General features: G+C 34.9%; 1 protein-coding gene across 1 annotated transcript; it reads right to left on the bottom strand.

Annotated features, from left to right (window-relative positions):
• Positions 1 to 3141: 3141 nt before the first annotated feature.
• LOC114716681 (sister chromatid cohesion protein PDS5 homolog A) lies at positions 3142 to 20777 on the bottom strand. Its single transcript, XM_028901713.1, has 28 exons — positions 20682 to 20777; positions 19476 to 19661; positions 19209 to 19390; positions 18565 to 18685; positions 18192 to 18416; positions 17846 to 18062; positions 17575 to 17720; positions 17293 to 17450; positions 17045 to 17194; positions 16919 to 16967; positions 15947 to 16135; positions 15061 to 15240; positions 14363 to 14502; positions 13856 to 13976; positions 12916 to 13056; positions 12717 to 12812; positions 11250 to 11386; positions 10051 to 10168; positions 9110 to 9244; positions 8174 to 8367; positions 7927 to 8074; positions 7708 to 7842; positions 7474 to 7566; positions 6928 to 7380; positions 5900 to 5949; positions 4640 to 4728; positions 4119 to 4201; positions 3142 to 3999 (listed from the first exon to the last, which is right to left on the bottom strand). Exons 1-28 carry the CDS (start codon positions 20775 to 20777, stop codon positions 3955 to 3957), a joined length of 4077 nt encoding a protein of 1358 aa, XP_028757546.1. The 3' UTR covers positions 3142 to 3954.
• Positions 20778 to 23308: the final 2531 nt, after the last annotated feature.

The following is a 23308-nucleotide window of genomic DNA, read 5'->3' as shown; positions in this document are numbered from 1 at the left end:
TTAAATATTGTTGCTATTTCACAAACACTTTTGAGGTAAAAACTATTTTATGATATTGGATGTCACTAAAAGAATATTTTGTAATACTGGGTGTAACAAAAATTATTTTAGAACATTGGATGCTTATAAAAAAAGATATTAGATGCTACTTAAAAAATTTCCAAATACCAAAAAAAAAAAAGACAATCAGGCCCCTCTCATTTTGCACCCAAACGGCAATGTTTTGGGTAGAGGAGGGCAGCGGAGGGACCTGGCAGCCAGGTCCCTGTGGTTAGGGGTGGAAACAGGCCAGGTCAGGCCAGGCTTTGCTTTTAACAGGCCAGGCCTGTTTTGGAGCCTATTAGCCTGAACCTGGCCTGTGGCCTGTTACAGGCTTACTTTTCAGCCTGAGCCTGGCCTGTATAAAGGCCTGGCCTGGCCTGATGAAGCCTGTTAAAAGGCCTGTATTTTTAAAAAATTCAAATTATAATAATTAATTTTTAAAAAAAGCTAAGATAAAAAAAACATACATAATAATTAATTTTTAGTCTTGTCTTTTATTTAAATTTTAGTATCATAAGTACTATTTTAAATCTTAATTATAATTTATAAGAATATTATTGAAAACTAATGTAATTATATGTTAAAATTTGGAATAAGACTACGTTTAAGTACACACAAAAAAATTAAAATTAAGACAAATAATAGAGGAAAAAAATACTAATTTTATAATGAATAAAGAGGGTATCATACTTAATTAAATAATACGTAAGTTAGTTAATTTATCATTCTTGGAACAAAATTTTTCTTTCCTATTTCTTTATATTTTTAAGATTTAAAAATCACATTATTTATTAATATTATTATTTTAAATTATATTTTATCTTCACTTGTCATCTAAACTTCAAAATCTAAGAAAAGATTAAGCTATTAACTAATATTAAAATTAAAAATAAATTAAAAGAGTACATTAACAATAATAGCATTAATTAATTTTTTATATATTATTATTATAAATTCCTGACAGGCCCAGGCCGGCCTAACAGGCTTAACAGGCTTTTTAAAAAGCCTAAGCCTGGCCTGTTTAACTAAACAGGTCTTCAAACAGGCCTGAGCCTGTCTTTTTTGAGAAACAGGCCAGGTCAGGCCAGGCCAAATGCAGGCCAGGCCATAGGCCCCTAACAAGCCGCCTGGCCTGTTTCCACCCCTACCTGTGGTTGCGGGGATTTCAAACATTGGGCACGAAAATCAAAACTTTTCGTTGATCCAACACAAAAATGTAAAATTAAATAATTAAAAAACATTTAAATTACTAGTTCTATTTGGATTTTCTGCTCATCTCATGAGATCGACAAGCTGCCCATCTCTAATTTTTTTGTTTGATGGGTATTCTTCTGCAAATAATTTTCTAATTAATTTGTAAATAAAACGAGAGATATTATGATATTTTTCAGCCTTTAAACAGTGTAGCCTTTCTTTAATGATTTTTCAAGATCAAAAAAATTAAAACATCATCTTTCATAAAATTAGAAGTTCGGATTAAAGTTTGATGACTTCTATTATGGCATGGGCACCCTATCCATTTTTTGAGATGGGCAAAAAGTTCAATTCTGACCAACTGAATACTTATATTTCGAAATACCGTCATTAAAAACACTAAACAAAATAAAAATAAATATTCTTAAATTAAAATAGTTATTCAAAATTTAACAATACAATATAATTCTTATGTTCATTGACATTTAAATCTCATTTTATACCAATAATTTCATCGTCTATCTCAATATCCTCATCTTATTATGCAAATCAATATTTCCTACCACTTGGACAAAGATTTATGAGCCAAAATATGAAATACGGATGGAATTTTGAGAATTTTAGGAAACATCGAATTTTGAGTTTTTATTTCCCAAACAATCCTGGTACCGTGATTTATAAAGAGAATAACCATCTATTTTATAAGTTAATAAACTTATTTGTGGCAGCATTATCCCCCCTAATCATATGCGTTTATTTATCCAAAAGCTGTTAGACACGCCCATTAAAAGAATTCCAAAGAAAACTCCAGTCAGACTCACCGGGTTTTGGAACACCGATTAAAAAAAAAGTTCACAAATCAAAATAAACTCTTCGTGTAAATCATAATTTGATTTCTATTCAAATACCTCTAAATTGATTGTTTAAAAAAGTTGACCCATAGATCTTATGTTTAAGCATTATTCTTGCATATAGTTACTAGTAATTATAAATTTACTCCGTAAATAGTATGTTAAATAACAAAAAAATTTTCTGCCGAAAAAAATATAAGAAAAATCACAAATAAAGATCTTAAAAATTAAAAAATTATATATAAAAACCCATTCACAAAAATTGTTACTATTTGCTTAGCAATTATTAACAAAACTAATACTAATATTGAACGGGTCCTCTCGACAACTTTTCTACTTCCAAAGTCTTGTTTTACAATTTTCTCAAAAATATACAATATTTTAATAAACAAAATAAAATATGTATTAATTAATTTGATCTTTTACTATCAATAAGACATACGGATAAAACAAATTCAGTGCCCTCGAGGCAATTTGATCTTTTAACTTTGTACTAAGTTTTAATTTGGTTCTTAACTTTAAAAAGCATACATTTTGTCTTTTAACCCTAAAGCATTGGACTTCAATGATATTTTTTATAACAATCATAAATATTTTGAAAATTAAATTTAATATATTAACATTTGGAAATATTTTACCAACATCTAAGATCTTAATGTCATCATTTAAAAAAATTTAGGGTTAAAGGATTAAAAGTATATTTTTTAAAGTTAAGGAACCAAATTAAAACCTTGTACAAAATAAAAGACTAATATATATTTTAATTTTTATAAATGTCCTTCAACCAAGATTTAATTCATGAACCTTGAACGGCAATTTTAATCGGTTCAATAACTTGCTCGATTTTCAAAACATTGATTATTAGCCCTATTCATTTCCCCAGATAGCCTTTAACGCGGGATTCTATTGCCGTTTTTAGGCCCGTTTGGTATAGCGTAAGGGGACTACATTGTGAGTGTGGAAGGGTGAAAAGTGTGTGTGTTTGGCGCGTTGGAATCCTCTTCACCGTCACTGCGAAAGTGACTTTCATGGAAGCTAATTCTTAGACCACTTTGCCCTGGGAGATCTAGCTATGGTGAGGATGGCAGAGAGAGACGACACTCTATGTCTTCAAATCTCCGTCTTTCTTCTTCAAATAGAGACAACAAACAGCTCCATCTCCTCCGTCCGTCCGTCCGTCCTTCTTCATCGCGTATTCCAGAACAATTCTTCTCTCCCCTCGACTTGTCATCGACATCACTCTCTAACTATGATAAAGGTGGCGATTTCAACTTCAATTTTTTTTTAATGGTTGATTTTTTTGGTTAGATCTGAAGCTTGGCTGCCTATTTGCATTGGGGACTTCCAATTTGCAATTTTTTCCCTTCGATGATCGATTTCTCCCACGATGGTTAAGCAAGCACGGATGGTTTTCTTGCCAAGCCTTAGTCAGTCTTTTATACACCTATACATTTCTATTAAAATCATTTCCAACTAACATATACTAATCCAAACATACTTTAACATTCCATTTTCAATTCATATCTACTTCCATTTCTGCCCTCATTCTCACTTCAACTTTCCTCAGTCTTCCAGATTACCCCCCCCCCCAGGGGGGGGGTGTTTGTAATCTACACGATTACATGACTAGCTGTTATGAAATGTGCCACATTAATACCATTTCCAAGGAATGTGTAACGAGGCACTCATTATGCGAGCACAAAAAGCTTTTGCTACGTGAACTACTTGCAGCTAACCTAACTAATTTAAACAGAAAAATCATGGCAGGCGATTATAATTTACAGACTTAACGAGGCTTGATAGTTGAAACGGGACTAATTATTATCAACACACGTAATATAAGTCGCCAAGGTCAACTTCAAAAATCTTATTCTATCGCTGTCCTTTTCGTCTTGACCAGGATATCGGATACCTGCAAATACGAATAGATTTTAAACAGGTTCAACATCCAAGAAAGTGAAGGCAGGCAAGCGTCATTGCCGGTCAAGATTTCCATGAAAACAGGATTTACAGGAGGCAGTGTAAAGATACCAAGTGACTCGTAGCCTTTTCATTTGTATCTACAACTTCTGATTCTGAAGTCCCCGTAGATTTTCCCCTTACGTTCTCATTCACTGCAAAAAGGCATTCAGTATCATTACAAGAATTTCTGGATGATTAGAATATTTGTGTGAAAAAAAAGGAAAATAATTTGACTTGATTTACTTCTGTACAACGTTAACAAGAGAAAAATAGAAAAGGAAAAAAATTAGGGCAGGATATCATTCCAAGTTGGTAGCCCCTTACAATTACGATGTCAACATGAACCCCACGATCTGATACTAAAAATAATACGCATATACAAGTCCAAGTGCACGAATGAAGGCTTCTTAAGATCTTAATGAAAGTAAAATCGATGCATCTAAACTTTTTCTTGGAACTTTTGCATCTCAACTTGATAGTATGCTTTTTGTTATCTCATACTAAAGTAGAGGATATCATTATAATATGAAAATTTCAATCGTTCCGGCTAATGTTAAGTGAGGTCAAATTCATTTGCTTACATTACCCACCATTTTCTTGGTTAAGGTTGGCTACTTTGCTTCCTGTCGTGGCATTAGTTTTCTTTGATCTGCCACGCTGAGAATGTTTACCCGGGTCACTGCAAAATGAAATAGGCATTCCCATGTAAAACAGGCCCAAAGAAAAACATATCGATGAAAAATGTCAAGACTTCATAGTAAAAAGCCTCAAGGCATAATAATAAAATAAATATCAAATTGCATCAGATGCCAATACTAGCGCAAAAGTGCAGATAAATGGGAACAGTAGCCTATAGACAACAGCAAAATGTTATTTAGTAGCCAGATTTCAATGAAGAGGTATGATGCCCGCCAAAGTTTTAAACCAAATTAAAGAGTCCTTCAAACCTGAAGGCATCAAATCCATTTGTGCCCATAATTATAAAACAAAAAAAAAAAAAAAACAATCATATTCATAATCATGTTTAAAAGTTTATACGGGTATGGTAGTTTTTCATATGAAATCATGTACCGAGTACAAGAGATTTGCGAGGAGTATGCAACTAATGGTGAAGTGCTACAAGTATTTAATTATAAAGTTACCTACGCTGAGAATAGCAGGGGAAGGTATCAAAGATTACATCTCATAGACAGGTAACGATGATGCATAAATGCACATAGCAGAAATCCAATGCAGTGAATACTTGGTAAGCGTCCATTAGTGTGTGGTGAAGAGGACAGATAAGTATGCTATAATTTGCTTGGTGAAGCATCTCTTCTGAAAGATAATAGGCCAGAGTCAAAGTGGATGATTAATGATATGCCTCTGCTCTGCATTTAACTTGCTAGCTAAACGAAAATCGATGACAAGCAAGTGAAATCTAATAACTTCACTAGCTAAGGAAAGAACAGAAAGGGGAATTGAAGAGGAGAAATACAAGGGACTATGGGCTAATAACCTAAACCGTAAGAAAACAGAAAAAAAAAAAAAAAAAAGGTTACTCAAGGTTCGCAAAAGAGAGATTTACGGGGAAGATCATATTTTTTTAAGGATTTAGTTCTAGCTTACAATGATAATTATCGCTTGCATCATTAGCGTCAGTCATCGAAGAAGTCTGTTTTTTAATCACATATTTTGAAATGGGTCTTGTATTACATTTTATCAGCATAACACCGCACAATAAGTCATGTAAAATGAACACTATGAGGATACAGTCACATAATAAGCATTATGAGGATACTCCGATTTGTAACTCTTTCCTAAAAATGAACAAATTGATAATGAAGTAAAAGTTCAGAAACTAAACTCACCAGTGCCATAAGTGACGTTGATTTGAACGGTCTGCCAGCACATCTTCCTTCTAAGAAAAATTGCCAATGTCATTCATTTGTTTCAATAAATGAACATCTTTAAACAGCACAGTAATATTAAAAGGGATAGAAACTTCCAGTCAAAAGAGGGGTGGGGATAGAAACCAAATCTCAGACCAAGACATACATTAAAGGTGAAGATCTATAGAGGAAGCCATACATATTGGGTATTCCAAAATAAGTATCATGTAATAATTTTTTAATAGTTTGATTTCAATAGATTGGGTAAATTGCAGTTTTGCTTACAAACTGTTTGACTCTTGATCTTTGAGATCTGAAATTATATATATTTGATATCATAGATCATCGCGGCTACCTTTTTTGGGAATTTATATAAACTTCAAAATTAGAATAAGAAATTTTATTTCTATTTTGATTTGTAATATATAATTCTTCATTATCTATTTTTATTTAGGATAAGGTGTTTAAAACTTGGAAGTATACACAAAGAAGCACCAGTACCTATAAGTATATTTTAACGCTTATATGTCCTGAAAGTTCTATTTCGTAGCATTTCTGCCCGAAGTTTTATCCATAGTTAAATTTGACTATTAAAGACAGTCAAACTTAACAGTGAATATAGTTAGGATATTTTTGTTACAAAAATAAACTTCCAGCACATGTAAAAGTGGGGAAAAAAACTTTCAGGTGCCAAGTACTCCTTTATGAATACTTTCAGAGTATTTAAGTAACTTATCTTTTTTTATTTTAGTAGGAATTGTCATTCGTTATGAGAAATTCTTTATTTAATTAGTACATGATGGTATTTTTAAAATTCTCTACAATTGTTCATTGTCTAGTAGGCATGCTCGAATAACGGATAGAGGAAGCTAATATTGTTGCAAAAGCTAATTTTGCCCCTGCCAGACTAATTTTCCATCACTTGAAATATTTCCAGTAAACTACAGATATCAAAAATAATATTCATTGATTTAACTTCTTGACATTTGAATGAATTTCCAACAAACCTTTGTGCCACAAGAATCGCTGAGGTTGGTTCTGGGGCGCTTCGAAGGTTGACCAGTGCATTTTCCGCTTCTCACGGCATTCTCTATCAAAGAAGCAGCAATCCTTTTTGACTTGCGGGTTGCAACATGCGATTCGACTAGAGAACTCACGGAACCACAAGATGAAAGTTGGTTCCCTTCCAGCGTTCTTTCACAAGGTTCAGATGCATTCTGTAGCCTATGAATAGTGGAACACTCATGCAAACAAACTGGCCCAGAGTTGGCGGAAGACTCGGCATTTTTCCTCCTTTTCCCTGAAGGGATATCAGGCCTTACGGTTTTCACATGTGTCGTTTCCCTCCATAACAAATCATCTGGTTTGCTAGATGCCAAATTGGATGTAATGCATTTGTTAATATTGCACTTTGGAACATCCTCTTGACACTTGCGACCATATTTAAGAGTTCTGAGAGGCTGATAACGGGGAGAGAAACAAACACATGAAATTATATTCATAAACAAAAAAGAAGGAACATTTGAGGCCTACAGTGGCCACGTGAAACATACCTTTTGAACACATGCCTGAGGGACGTATGATCTAAGTTTTTGCAAGACGCCACTCAGAAAGCATTCATCGAAATAGAAATTTCTGAGATTAGCCTGCAGTTCACGAATATATCACAAAAACTTGCAATAAAAGTCACATAAACAAGCCTCCATAAATAGTACAAAAATGTTACAGTGTCATCCCCCCCCCCTTTTTTTTTGGTGAAACGAAGACAAGCGCTCCAGAAAACTTACACTGTTCTTAGCAAAACTCATTTTATATAACGATGAAGGCAGCAAAATTTGTCCCGGGGCTTGCGATGCAGAAATTTCGCCGTGTTTTAATGCATTCAAAATAAATATACCAATGTCAGCCAGCATATGCAGCTTCTGCAATATTATGAACCACAATAAGCATAACACACGGCTGAGATAGGAATTAATTAATGGCGAAAATATTAAAAAATATTTTACAGTAGTCATCTGCACATCCACAGCATCCTCGGCTTTTCTGATAGCTCGTAAAATACTAAAAAGATATAACACAGCATCATTTACAAGGTCCTGGTCTCCATCAACAATATTTGAATTGACTAATGCCTGCATAAAAATATAGAGGGGACTGCAAAGGAGCAGATTCCATGTATCACCAACTTTTGGACTAACATTCATGTGCCATAATTAGTACAACAGAAATGCAACAGGATAAAGGATACATTACCTACAGAGGTCAGCACACAATTGTTCATCTTGACGGCCTCCGGATGGAAAATCAGCATCACGAGAAAGAACATGAATCAGAAAGACTACAACGTATGCTGGATAACAAAAAACTACTCCTTGCGCAGAAGAAATTTGCTGTGTTCGAGCTACTATACTATAATCCTTGATAAATTCTGCCAAAAATTTAGAGCTCTGAAATGAACAGTATTAGTAGCATGATTAGTAAAACGTAGCATTAAAAGTTAGTTCAGAAAAAATTCAACAGGGAAGATAGAACAATTACAAACAAATTGCGAATTTTTTTTTCCCTGAAGTTATCATGGGGAAATGAAATCCACATTCATCTTATCAGAGATTTGTGTTTGTTTGGCCCAACTATGAAAGAAACTTTGAAGGCTTATAGTTATTTATTCCTCCGCTAGTTTCTAGTCATTTATCTTAAGTAAAAACATTATTACTCTGAATAAATACAAATAGAAAGAAATAAAGGATGAAATGCACTTCAATTTTGCATTTAATAAAAGAGCATAATATATGAACTTGTAAATTTCGGTGTAACTGAAATGACATAGAAAGTTAAATGAACTCACAGTCTCATTTTAAGACATGTTAGGGAAATACAAATTCGGACAATAACTTTCAAATGCATCAACAGCCAATGGAGCACAGACACAAGATACAAAGAGTGAGAAACGCGCCCAAGCAAGGCAAAGCATGAATGCCAAGAAATCTATAAATGAACATGATAGTGCTAATGGTTGTACTACCAAGAGTAATAAGCTGACAATGTCTGAAAAGAAACAAGAAAAATAAAATAGTGAAAATAGAAGTAGAACTCCCTCTATTGTGTGAAAAAAGTACTGGCTCAGCCAATTTATTTGAGGGAAGAATTTACAGACAGAATAATCATCTACGCAATCGAAGGCAAACCTACATGGTCTCGCAGATCCTCAGTCCCATCCATCACCGCCAATGGAAAAGCGCATGCATATCTAATAGGTAGCCTACGCTCCTTCAACATTTTGTGTATTTTATTTAGAAATAATCTCCTAATAGAAGGTGACGAGTCCTGTAATATGAAAGCGGACTATTAAAAACTGATAATCATGGTAATGAAATAGAATGAACCGATGGCCGAAAAAGAAAAAAGAAACAGAATGGACCAATCAATGAACAATTGATAGTAAAAGTTTGGGCCTCAAAAAATAATGAGGGGGCATCAAAATGAATTGCAGATGTTTGCTTCCCTTAAACGGAAATTTGCAACTTTTTCCTGTTCTGCAAACTTAGCATCTGACATTTCCCTGGCTTCTCTATATTTGAAGTTTGTATTTCAATGAACAAATATGTATATAACTATTGCAACAAAATATAACCTACAAAAGAAAAGACTAACCAAAGTAGAATAAACTAAGGAATAAATCCATAATAATAATTGTTTAAAAATATATATTCGAAAATGGTATCACAAAAAAGTGAAGTGGATTTGAAAAATAATAACCAAATTGATAGAAACAAGGGGAAGGATATTTTAAAAAAAAATTATTAGCAGTAGGGGGTAAAACACAACTTGAAATTGAAGATAAAAACAAAAATGGATACACTGAAATTCTTCCTGACAGAACAAATGCGCTTTGTGATACCGCTTGAAACTACCACACCAACCATCATTTGCTGACAGCACAAATTTCAAAATTTCTTCAACTTATACTGTTTAAAATATACGAGATATGCTATCCTTCTAAGTATTTCATATTAACCTAAAATTGCTAATGTGATTGTTCCCTCAGAAACCATTAGTTATGTTAACAGTATATCTACCTCTACTTTCTTTAGCAGCTGATCTAAGTGAAATGCATAGTCGGCCGAACATACCTTTGCAATCAAAATAGTGAAGCGAAAAATCTCCGGAGATATATGCTGATCCCACCTCCTAGACAGCCGGAGAACTGACTTTGCAGCAGCTAATCTGGTACAAGCCACATCACTTTCACTGCAAACAAATTTGCCAGGCAAAATGAATCAGTTAACTTATGAGGTGCAAATTAAAACAGTTGGTACACTTACACATAGATAATCAACCAAGACAATTTTCCAAAGATATTTCACATGATTCCTTTGTTCCATGTTTGTTCTCCAGCTTGTAGAATGATATTATTGTCAAAAATTTGATACCTTAGTCTGGTCCCTGAACTCTCTTAAGGAGTAAGGAGACAGGCACCTAACCGTTGAAGCATTTTACAACTATCAACAATAACATATCTCACTAATCCAATGGAATAATTGTAACGCAATATGTCTTATCTAATCGGTAATCTCCTGTACATCTGAACCTGATCCGTTCCCAACACAACGGAGACACCCAACCAACCACACACACACACACACGTCCAGGAAAAGAAAGCTTGTCACGATGGCAGATCCACATAAAAAGATGCAAAATTTGAATCGGTAAATACATACAATTAGACATTTCTTCTACAAACATTGAGAATTCAAACACCATTAACGACTTCATATAAAAGGAAGCACTAAACAGACTAAGGATATGAAACATTCATTCTAAAATTTAATTCTACACCAAGCTGCTAACTCTTCTGAAATCCACGTCAAAAGAAAGGCATGATACTGACATTTCATAAAAGAAGCAAAAGAACATGATGCAAACATGGACAAGAGCATATCAATGATTTAGCCATAAGCCGCCCAGATTTTTCAAACCACGTTAACCGGGAAAGAGTCTCATTTGGCATTTTGTGTGCCCATATATGTCACGCGTCCAGGTATTCGGTTAATTATCAGTTTGATAAGAGGGGGGGGGGGGGAGGAAAAGAAAAAAGAAAAAGCATTGTTGCCTGTTTAAGGCGCGTCTTCCTTGTTATTATTTTATTTATTAAGCCTATTGTACACAAGTTAAATCCGTGGGGGCTGGGGCACTACTGGAGATTCCACTTAGCACTAGGGGTATCACTGGAAATTCCCTTATTCCTTGAACCCATAATATGGTCTCTCCTAATTTGCAAAAAAATTTAGTCAGAAAAAGAAAAAAAAAACACTTAGTTTAGCACTCATACCTAGAATTCAAACCGATAAGATGATCACTCTGCCGCAACATTCTTATCAAAATGTCCAACAAACCAGTAATATTCCGTTTCACACAATTCCCTTGCTCTGGCAGATGACTCTTCACCAGTGTTTTTAGCCCATAAATCTGCATTAGTACGTGTTAGAATGATTGCAAAGCCAATGCGAAGGATAGCAGATTGCAGCATCCGGAAGTTGATGAATAACACTGAAAGTTGTTGGAGCTCGCTCATATTTTATCATCTAGTAGGTTTAGAAAGACTTGTCATTGAGAAAGAAAAGCAGTTCCAAGTTGAAACTTATCTCATACATACAGACAGACAGACATAACACACACACATAAAATCAACAAGAGCCCAGTTTTTGTATATCATTACTCATGCAAGAGCACTTTTTAATTGAAACTAGAATAATGTCTCAAGCGTTGGACAGGAAGTTGTGATAATATGCGAAAATAAATTAGTGAATTTTGAAAATTGCATAATTTAATAATTAATTTGCCTAAGCTCATGGGCCCCATAAAATTAAATTAAATAAAAAAAGACATAAAATATAACGGAAGAAAAGGGTAAAATACAAGGCCTAATAAAAGTCAAATATCTCAAATTAGAACGCTATTTATAAGCCAAATTCACAAAACGACTTCCTACATATCTAAACATCTAGTTTACTCTAGAAAGATAAAATCCATAAGATGTCACACTGAGTTATAAATAATGCAACTTACTCCAATGTCTAAGCAAATTTTTTTTGGGGGAAAAATTGGGAATAAATCCCTCATTGAAAAATTAATTAGCAAATAGGACCTAAGGACGTTGTGCAATTTAACTTCTATTGTGTGCAACTTAACTTTTTTTATATGCAATTTATCTTCCCTTGTGTGTAATAATCTTCCTTTGTGCGATGTGCAACCCAATTTCCCTTTGTACAGATAGAATGCTCTTATGTGCATGTCATCTTTTTTATGTGCAAACTAATCCCTTTTATCTAAATAGTTTTGTGCAAATCATCTTCCTTTTGTGCAATTTACCTTACTTTGTGTGCAACTAATCTTTCCTTATGCAATCAATCATCTTAAGAACCATTTGCCAATTAAACTTGTAACGAGGGATTTATCCCCAATTTTCCCTCCTTTTTTTTTGCCAGTAAATGTCTAAGCAAAATACGGGACCGCATTTTTTGTTTATATGTATGGTTATTGTTATAGATACATTAAGAGATTATTAATTATCAATATTCAATTTGAAATTTATAATTATACTATACACAAATTGGTAACAGCATAACTTATTATCGAGACTTTATGGAATGCATGAACCCACCTAATTTTTAGCCAAAAAAAAAATTATCAATGTGAATCACGGCACTATTTCTCTCTTTTTGACATCTGTAACTGCAGCTTTATCGGAATTATTGAATGCTGAATTCAAATGCAGTAGCTGATCTCCCACACTAACCTTCAATTGGCAGCAATCGCTACACCCGAAAGAATCGCTACACCCGAAAGAACCCCCTGACGAAGCTGCATTGTGAACGTCATCCAAGTGCTCCGCCTAAACAAAGAAATAACCAACCTGTCAGAGAAACCCCACCACATCAAACTTGTCCCGGCATAAAAAGATTAAACAAGCAAGAACTTGATAACGGTGCTTTTACTTGAACAATCCTCTGAGAAATATATGATGTAATTTCCGCAAGTCGAGTATCAAAAGTTGAAATAGAGTATTGTGCAACGCATCCCAAAGACTGCAAAACTGTCGGAACATTGCGCTGGCTATAAAGAGAATCAATAAGTTCCTGTACAGCAAGAGAGACAGAGAGATTGATAAAGTCAACATATTTAAAAATACCTATAAGAGGCAACATAGGCAGAACCAAGCAAAAGGCAACAATCCTTTCTGAGCAACCAGGGAGTTGACTTCTAGTTCCTACCTTTTTGGAGAAAGTAGCACACTCTAATGTCTTTTAGGTCTGTGTACTAGGTTACTGTATTTTGGGAGACTGTGCTGTTTACTTTTGACTATATTAGCCGTTGTATCTTGAGCAGGGGGGTAAGGATATTTTGAAGAGAGTATTTTGAGGAGAGAACTGACCTCTCGAATGTTAGGTTTATTGTATGAGCTGTGAGTGTGTAAACTATTTTGTAACGTCCTATCTCCCACTGAGTAGGAAGATTATTAATGCTTAATTGTATTCAGAGTATTGCATTCCATTGTTAGATCCACCTACTGTTTTATTCTTATATATTGCAGGTTTCTGCTCTTGGTCCTTATCAGAGACCAAGGCAATTTTTCACTCCTAAGAAGAGTTCATATAAATTAAAGAATCCCTTTTTTGTACAGAATATTCAGAACACGGTAGAATCATGTAATAAGTGATACTCCGTTTTTTCATGAGAGAATTAGCCAAATTCCATTATTCGAAATGTTAGTTAAAATTAAAGATTCCTAAGAAAAGTCCATGATATTTCAATCCAGATTTTTTTTTTTTTTGGCCAACAATCCAGATAACTTATACATCAACTATTTTGAAATAGTTATTTTCTCGCTAAAAGAATATAAAAATGAGAGGATTCGCATCCCGCAAATAACGGTACCTTGTAGAGATCTGAGAAAAATGATTGGTCAGAACTCAAGGCAGCCATTGCCGAGACCGCAAATTTAGCCTGTGTGCGAGTTCCCTCCATGCACATTCTTTGAAGAAATGGGTAGATATCACTGTAAACCAAAAACAAAATGAGGCTAAACAAAAAGGGAGATCAAACATCTGAGAGGAAACTATTGTGAGCTCCTTGGGTTGAACTAGGCACGGTTTTCATATTATTTAAGCCTTTTTTAATGTATTCTCCTTTTGTTTCCATTGGAAGAATTTTCTCTTCAACCACTACTTGCCACATTTCGATGGTTAGTTGCTGGGCTGCTAATCAAATTGAGGCCGAATTCATTACTCATCTAAGTACTAATCTTCAAAACCCACCATTGATTATTAGGAAACAATGAAAAGGGCAACGGATAGTGAATTTTGTTAAACCGGAGATTTTATGATGCTTGCCAGAACCATGGTTTTGACATCTATACAAACACAAAGCAGAGGTAGAGGTGACCTGAGTTTGATCGAAATGTGAGAGCCTGCTTTTGCTAAGACCTCAATCAGCTTGTCATTTACTGCGCTCTTCTGCCCCAGCAACATTTGGAACTGCTTTTCGGAGCCTCTCAGGATTGCAGGAAAAGTTCTCACAATGGCCTAGTTGAAGTAAATTGACGGAATGATTTATCAGGTGGAATCCGCATCAAACAATAATTAAGCGATCACGTGAGTAGCAAGGATTGGTCAATTTCTCAACAAAGGCATACTACAAATAATAGTCATATTAACAATTAACATCCAGAATGCGCTCAATTCTTATTTTAAAGGAGAAAAACTTTTTTTGTTTTCAGTGCTTATTATGTCAACAGCAAAGATTAGATAATGACTGTGTGTGTGTGTCAAAACCATTCCTGGACCTTCCCTTAATTAGTTCTTTGTAAGTTACTCGACAAAACATAGTAAAAAGTACCATCTTTACCACATCAAATCCACCAAAGGGGAAACCAAATAGATTTCCCATCATGATTAACCTTAGATTGACGTAATTCCTCTCGTAATGCTTAATTGTTAAAAACAGATGCGTCAGATTTGGTGTCGAGGAGCATTATACATGCACTAGTGCCTACATTTCTTTGCCAAAAGGTTCTCCGCAATAAAAAAGAAATGCCGAAAAGAATGCACCATAAATATCTATTGAGCAGCAAGATCTGTTACCAGGAGAAGCTTTATAGAAGAATCCTCCAAGCGCTTGCTTCCGACTGTGGAATTGGAAAGATAATTTACAATATAATGGACGTGCTCTGAGCTGAAAATATCGTATGAGCATTTAGAGAAGAGTGAACGTAGAAACTCAAAATATGGATTGCTCTCCCCAACCATTTGCAGAAGCTTATCCTAAGAGAAAACAAAAGGGTCATATAAAATCAGAAACAATGGACAAGTTTACAAAGATGAGTTGCATCACATGGGATAAGATAAATATGAAAGATATTACAGCGTCACATGGCAAAAGATTTATTGCAAAGTCTTCAAAACCCCACATCAGATTTCCTCATGAGAAAAAGTTGCCTATCCTAAAGGTTAACTGCCATGTACATTCACTAGTTTCTCGTAGATTTAAAGTAAGATACAGATCCAGTCCAAGTTCATGCAACACATGCCTAAGCCACTTTCAGTAACATCAGTTCATCCAGCTCCTGTCATCACCACAGAATTTACTTGCCATGCAAGAGAAAACAGAGCTATTTTAACTTCTGCAGAGTCGTAGTGAAAGAGATCAAAGTAGTAGGAGAGGCCTGATCTATATTGAGTAGTCCAACCTGGAACATGAAATATTTAACTGCATAGAATTTTCCGCCTCAGTAGGTGGCCACATCTCAAGATCAGCATGAAATTAAAAAAAAAAAAAAAAAACAGAGCTAAGACAGTCATTTATCAGCCACCCGAGTTATGGAAGAATTATAGACTGTGTACTACAAATGTGGAACAGAATAATGCATGGAGCGCACTTCCTCACACAAGAAAAAGCAACAGATTCAAATAAAATCAAGAAGGGCAACGGTTAATATGTGATTTTTTTTCCCCCGGGGGGGGGACATACTTCGATGATTTTTGTGGTTGTAAAAGTCTGCTCCTCCAACAATTGTTTGAGTGAGTTAAATAAATTATTATCTTTAAGCTGGTTCACTTTAAGTAACCACTCTTCTGCTTTAGGAGGATCTGGAAAAAATGAGGCCATTTTTGTGAACATATTTTCAGTAGTCTTCTGTAAATCTTCAGACCAATTTTCCTGAAAAGAAGATTTAAACTCCATTATTTCCCAATAATCAAATCATGATCGGAAAGCACGAAGATAATATTTGCAAAATGATAAAACCAAAGAGTGTGTGTGTGTGTGTGAGCGAGAGAGAGAGAGAGAGAGAGAGAGAGAGAGAGAGAGAGAGAGAGAGAGGAGAGGGGGGGGAAGATACAAGCTAAAGAAAACGAAAGGACAGCAATATGAAGTAAAAACCAAGAACAAATGAATCTCAAAGGCATCTTCAAAATTTAGGAAAATTACGGAATCATCAAATGAAATCAAGTAACCAAGATTGTGATATTTTTTCAGGAAGAAGGAAACTTAGGACACTGCATTTTTTGAAGAAATCTACCCTTAACATTGTACTCAAAAGCACCGTGCAATACATCAAACACAAGAACTTTTGAAGCCACTGAGCTACGCATTTCAACTTCCACCCAGAGTTTCTGTCCAGCTTCAACAACCAAATACGTTCAAAAGACCCTAAAAGTATAATGGGTCACCTAAAGCTTCCATAGGAAACCAGATAGCATTCTTTTTTTTGTTTTTTTTTTTTTTTGGGTGCAACCACATGGCATTCATAATGTTTACTACGCATCAATTCTTATTTTCATGAAAGGCCAAATTTAAAACAGTGCATAGTTGTTCAATAGAAAATGGCATAAGTAGAATCTGAACACTGGAAAGACTTCACCATCTTATGTACTGGTAAGTTGATGAAAAGGCTTCACCAAGTTATGATTAAAAAGAAAAAGAAAAACTCAATTCCGGTACCTTCAATTGCTTCCGCAAGGCCAAATAGTTTTTAACCTCACTTTGCAACCTGAAAACAGGAACGACTTGCAATAAATAATCTATTAATATTCTTACCCCATATTCATAGCATATCAGTACCACTACCTTCTCTTCTGAGATAAAATAGTATGTAATGCCTTTTCATGAAGAGGACCGAAAAGAGAAAATATGTGTATCCAGTGATTTGTCCTTTCCTCAATGGAAAGATGCTCCGGAAATAAATCATTCGCAAGAACCAATTCCATGTTGTGTGAACTGAAAAAATTTAACATAAAATAAATATTATTAAGTCTTATATCTTCGAAAGAACTCTTGCTTTGGTTCAACTAGCAATACAGAGTAGACGATCTCACCTGAACTCCTTACAATCCTTATCAAAGCAAAGCATCAAAATTTTACATGGAATCTCTTCAAAGTGATCACCAGCTGTCATGCTGCCTTCACAACACTTCTTGCAGTATTCTTGATATACTTCCATAAGCTTTTGCAAGGCCTTCTTTCTAACAGATATCTGGAGAAGATTAGAAAAAACATATCAAAAGAAAGAAGAGAAGGGATATCTGAGAAAAAAGATATTTTGAATCACTTGAATTCTGCTGCGTCCTGCAGTAGGCAAAAGAACCAAAAGCACGTGCCTTTTTATCCCGAATTCTTTCAGTGACTTGAGATATTAGTTTGGATGGTACAAGTTGCAGGTTTGACTTGGAAAGATCACAGGCAACAAGAATTGCCTGCATTCTTACCCTGTCATCAAAGTCTAGTAAACGATCTTCAACAGCACCTGCTCAATTTATAGGATGCCATGAGTCACTTGCAAGAAACCATGAGGGACTGCGAATCAGGAGGCAAGCAGCATACAAAAAATAGGAGTTATCCCAATGACAAGAAAAGTGCTGAGAAGCTTACAGATAATTTCATGAAACTGTTTCCCTGATGGATTTGCCATATAAAAAGCTTTAGCACATTGCAAGGCACTAATTCTAACATCCACAGACTTGTCAGAAAATCTCTTCAAAAATTCCACAAAAAGATCATGATATTTCCGTGCTGCATGATGTTCGGGAAGTGCAAAGAGCTTCCCAACCAAATTAACAGCTTTTATACGAACATCAACCTGATCAGCCTGTAAACAGGATCTCAAATGTAATAAATGTGAGAAGAGATACATTTCTAAAAGAAAATATCAATTTCAATAAATTTTTTCGTTCAACCATTAAAGCATTTAAACAATAAAAGGGAAAAGAGAATGTACCAACAACTCTCCAATCAAGCTTGGGATAACAGCAAGAAGCATCTCGGGAGCACATTGGAATATTCTAAATATAATTTCATGGTAAAATTCTTTCAGCCCGGAGCTCACAGCATCCCTGTCATTTATGCAAGAAGTTAAAAACCAAGAAACAAGGGGCTTCAGCTCTTTCTCATCTGCACGACTGATGACAGATGCAGCTAGTTGAGAAGCAGCACAGGTTGCATCCTGTAATTCATTCAGAAACAGCTAAGTGGAACTTTAAAGGCACTTAACCTCAACTTCTTCGTATACGAATTTGAAAATTAAATAAAAAACATAAAAATAATAATTGTGTGTGTGTGTGTGATCACACGAAAATATAAAGAGGCCTTACTTTTCTGCCCTTTATAAGATTTTGAAATATCACTTCCAAGAGTTTCTGAGAAGCTCCTACGTTTAATATATCTATCATTATAGAAGACATAGCATCGGTCAAACTTGCATGGTGGTCATCTCTGAAAAAACGGGGAGAAGAGAGATTGAATGTCTTGCGTCGTTATCGTCATAAAAATTAAACTGGAATAATGGGGGACTGGCATCTCAGCCAAAAGTAATAACAGTCAAGTAATACGTTGCCTCAAAAAGTGGTGTCCAAGTCTATCACTTACCGATATGATTAGGGATGATGGAAAACATACAGAGACATCAGTGAAAGCTTAAAAAATGTAAACCTACTATGAATCTGACAGAATTTGAAAGGTTTCTATTTCCATGGGAATCGAGACAATGCAACCTGAAGAAATTACCACACAAGCACATTTCTTACATACAAAATATAGGACACAATTGCCAGAGGTTTGACTTATAAAAAATCATCATATGTGCATTTGCAATCACATAAACTGAGACTTCTTTAAAGTCCTTATGAGATAATATGAGTAGTTAAGACACGGGACTAATGAATTTGTCCAATCAAATAACAATCATGAAAACAAAGGAAAACATTTTAGCCACAAAAAGAGGGGGAGAGATATAGACCTTACAACAGAGAAAAAAATTCTGAACATCTCGACAATCAAATCTTCAGAGTCAATATCCAGCATTATCACGCAGCATTTTAACCGAGCCACAGTTTCCAATATCTTCACCCTTTTCGAGAACAGTGGGCTTGAGGTATCAGCTAGATCCGCAAAGATGCTGATGATAAGTTTAAATACACCCTGAATTAAAAGCATGTCTCTCAAATTAGCATAGAAGTGGACATAAAACAGGCAAGCTAAAAAAAGTTTCAGTTATGATGCTTACCTTTAAATCTTTGCCCTCAAAAGGTGGTTCTGGTGCCCTGACCCTAAAAATTTCAGTGGCACATATGGCAACTAGCAGTTTAACATCTTTATCTGCATGTTGAAGCAGATCACTAGCGATCGCATGTTCCAGGGTCTTTAACGAATCAACTCGATTTTGGGAAGCTTCTTGCTTTCTGAGACCTTCCTTTTGTTATTATTAGCTCGTGCTTCATTAGTGGTTTCAATTAGAGAGAACTGTTCTAACTGAGACAAAGCACTTACAGCTTGCTGCAGAAGAGTTAGTGATAATAGGATCACAGTTAGCATCCCATAATATTATATAAACAATTAGCAATTACCAAATTAAGTAAATGAACTTATCACAAATAGCTTTGAAGCAGATGATAAGTCAAAACAACAGAATTCCAGCAAACTATTTAAGCGTCTGAAATGACCATGAACAAGTCCTTAAATGTAGACTATGCACCTCTCCAGTCCCCACCCCCCAAAGAGAGCCAAACAACACAAACAATTTTCAAATCACTCGCTTAATTATAAACACTGGCGAGCTGAGACTGAAATTCAACCGATTCTTTCTTCGGTATGATGTGGAGAGGGCAAATGCAAGAGAGCCTACATTAAGTTTTCTGGTCGCGCTCTTTGGCCATGCACAGGATGCAGAGACGACATGATGATCGCCAAAACACAACGTAAATGGGCTAAATGGAAGCGGAATGCAGATACAGTTATATTCATCTTAATAGATGTTCTACTTCGACAACTTAGAGGGCCTGAAAATTATAGCCCCCACAACGATTCACTTCCCACTTTCTGTGAACAGCACGGAACGTAAATTTTTAGGTCCAACTTATAAAGCCTGCTGTAAACTCGCAAATGAGCGACGGCGTGCAAAGGAACTGGAGGAGAGTAATGAAACACAGACAGCACTTTTACTTGCGAACCCAAGTAACTTAATGGCTCGTTAAAAAATTAGCGCAGATTGCTAGCGACTGCATGCTAGCTTCCTTCTCTAAATTCATCAACATCGACAATTAGCATTCACACTTGCACCCAAAAAAAAAAGAAGCTAAAAACACTTTCATATTAGTCTGATAATGTGAGCCATTGTGGTGAAGCTTGAGAACAAGCGGAAAGTTGTCATGAGATGGCCCCGTTGTTGAAAACAAAACATGTAAAGGGGCGGAGGAAGGAAGGTAACGCTTACTCGCAGGGATTTGACAATGAAATCCTTGGTAGGACGGCTTCGCTCGCCGAGACGTGCTCCAATTTCGGAGATGAGTTGCAGCACGGATGCATCCATGAAGGCAGCAACGAGCGGTTAGCCAGAATCGGATAATTTGGGATCAGCGTGGGTTTGAAGCATGTGAAGATCGATGAAAGAAGGAGAGGCGCGGTTTATGCTTTTGTTTTGTTTTCTGGGACTGATGTCTCCCGCCTCCTTGCATCGCGTGATGTCAACGCGCCTCTATTTTGAGCTCTTTTTGGCGGTCAGGAAGCTGGAGGATCGGCGGAATAAGAAATTCAAAAATCAATAAACACGAGCCTCCCTGCATCGTCGGTGGGTTTGAATGTGTTTAATCGTGGTTCATGGACAATAGATATTGAAGGTCAAAAAAATGGACAGTAAAATATAAGAGAAAAATTAATATGGAGGTCTTTATAATTTCATTTCATTTTTTTCGGGTTCTTGTAATTTTTTAATTATAAATAATTGAGTATTGTACGCATAATTTATTATTTATAAAAGAGGTAATATTAATAATCAATGACGTGTTTGTCACATAATATATACTTAATTTTATTATATAAATCCAGATAAAATTAATGGAAAAATCTAGATGAAATTAAAGTCAACCAAATCTAAACACAATAGAAAGGTTATAAGCAATATACCAATTCTGTATTTTTAATGTCAATTCATTTGATCACACAATATCATAAGTCAGAATTTAAAGTCCTTGCAAAACACTCAGTATTCCATTCATAAGTTACTTTTAACATGTTTTGCTATGATTAGGGGAAAAAACCATATTAACTTATTTTAAAATTTAATAACTTTTTAACTTTATCTCAATTTAATACATATACTTTATAATAAAATAATGATCTACAAAATAGTAAATAAAAGGTTAAATGACACATTCATATTAAAAATTAATGATATAGTTTATAAATAGCGTTTAAAAAAATATTTTCTCTCTGCCTTGCATATATGACCAAAAGAGCAATGATGAAGGGTACTCCTCATCAAGGACGATCATACCATCTTGTTAATTTGAGAGTCTATCGGGTTTAAGGGGTAGGAGGGATTTTAAATCTTGCTTTGACAGGTTGGGAAGGAGGGAATTCCCGCCCCTGGGGGGGGGGGAGGAGAAAACGGACGGGGCTAAGTAGTATGAAACGTTCTAAAATATTTGCTTTCCAATAATACTTAATACTACATCCAATCATAATTATAAGAATTAGTTGGCTAATTTGAGGAGATTAAAAAAAGAAGTTAAGTTAGTTATTTGTAATAAATAAATGTTATCCTTCTAAAAATATCCTTACTAATCAAATGTATTGGTTATAACTACTATTGTTAAAATGATTAACTTGAAAAAAAATACATAAATATAAGAGACAAATTGGATTAGGATCTTATATCTAAGACCAAAATAAAAACCAAACAAGGTTTTATATTAAGGATCGGAGGTAGAACTACATACCAGTCTTTTCTCCCCTTTTTTTAGATATATTGTTTGGCAAAAAGATGTTACTACCTTTTATCCTAGTTTGATATTTAGTTTAATCCTAAATATAAAACTCCAATTGATTTTGTCTCAAATATTTATCTATTTTGCTCTCACGTAATCCCTATAATAATTATGTATATGTTAAGGAGTTACTATTAATGGGTAGTTCAAACACACATGATTATTAATAATATTTTAAAGAATAAATATTTATTTATTATAGATAATTAACCTAACTAATTTTTATAATCTTCTCGAAATTAGTTAACTAAGCTGTATATTAATCAGGGGAGGTAATATAAACTAATCGATATATATACGGGCACTTTAAAGTAATTTTTAATAATATTTAGAATTGCATTTTTATTTTATTTTTTATTTTGCATTTAACACGGTTGAGTACTTTTTCATCATGTATCAACCCTCTTGGTTCGTGGCGTGTGGGCTTTTAATCAAAACTTGGATCCATTCCGAGCAACCGCATCCGGGGTTATTCACGCCTCACACGCGGCTCAACTCTTTGTTGTGCAGTACCAGAGGACATAAAATTGGTGGCGAGTTGGATGTATTCTATGACCCAGCTGGAGCAGGTAATCTCGTTTCATTAGATGACTAAGAGCTTATTTAAAATGACTTATAAGTCGTTTTTCAAATGTGATTTGCGAAACAAAAAATAAATATGTAAAAAGAGTTTTGTCTCAATTTGTGTGAAAGTGTTTATAAGTATTATTGCAATGTTGATCCAAAAAAATCCTAAAAAGGGAGGCAGGGCAACGAATTCGGATTTCGGAAGCTAATGCCGGAAGGGATATACTACTATATATTCCGCGCAGCGATCATGGGAACTTATTCGCTGTGCTAACTGGCTAGCAAAGAGGCAAGGTCAACCCGGATTTCGAACACGAATTATCAATTGCAAGATGTTCCTCATGGCTGCAAAATCTTTCTTTGATGCTGCAAAATTATGCTTAGCGGAAGGAATATATTTATATACCTTCAACACAGACACGTACTTCGAATTCGCGACTCCATTAAAAAATATAGCTAGTACGTATTACCGAGTGCTGATAACAACAACGTCATGGGCATTCTAAGA

Source organism: Neltuma alba, unplaced genomic scaffold (assembly GCF_004799145.2).
Source record: "Neltuma alba isolate B1F8T4 unplaced genomic scaffold, ASM479914v2 tig00011685_pilon, whole genome shotgun sequence".
Classification (NCBI taxonomy): domain Eukaryota; kingdom Viridiplantae; phylum Streptophyta; class Magnoliopsida; order Fabales; family Fabaceae; genus Neltuma; species Neltuma alba.
This window is presented reverse-complemented; position numbering and strand designations above follow the sequence as displayed.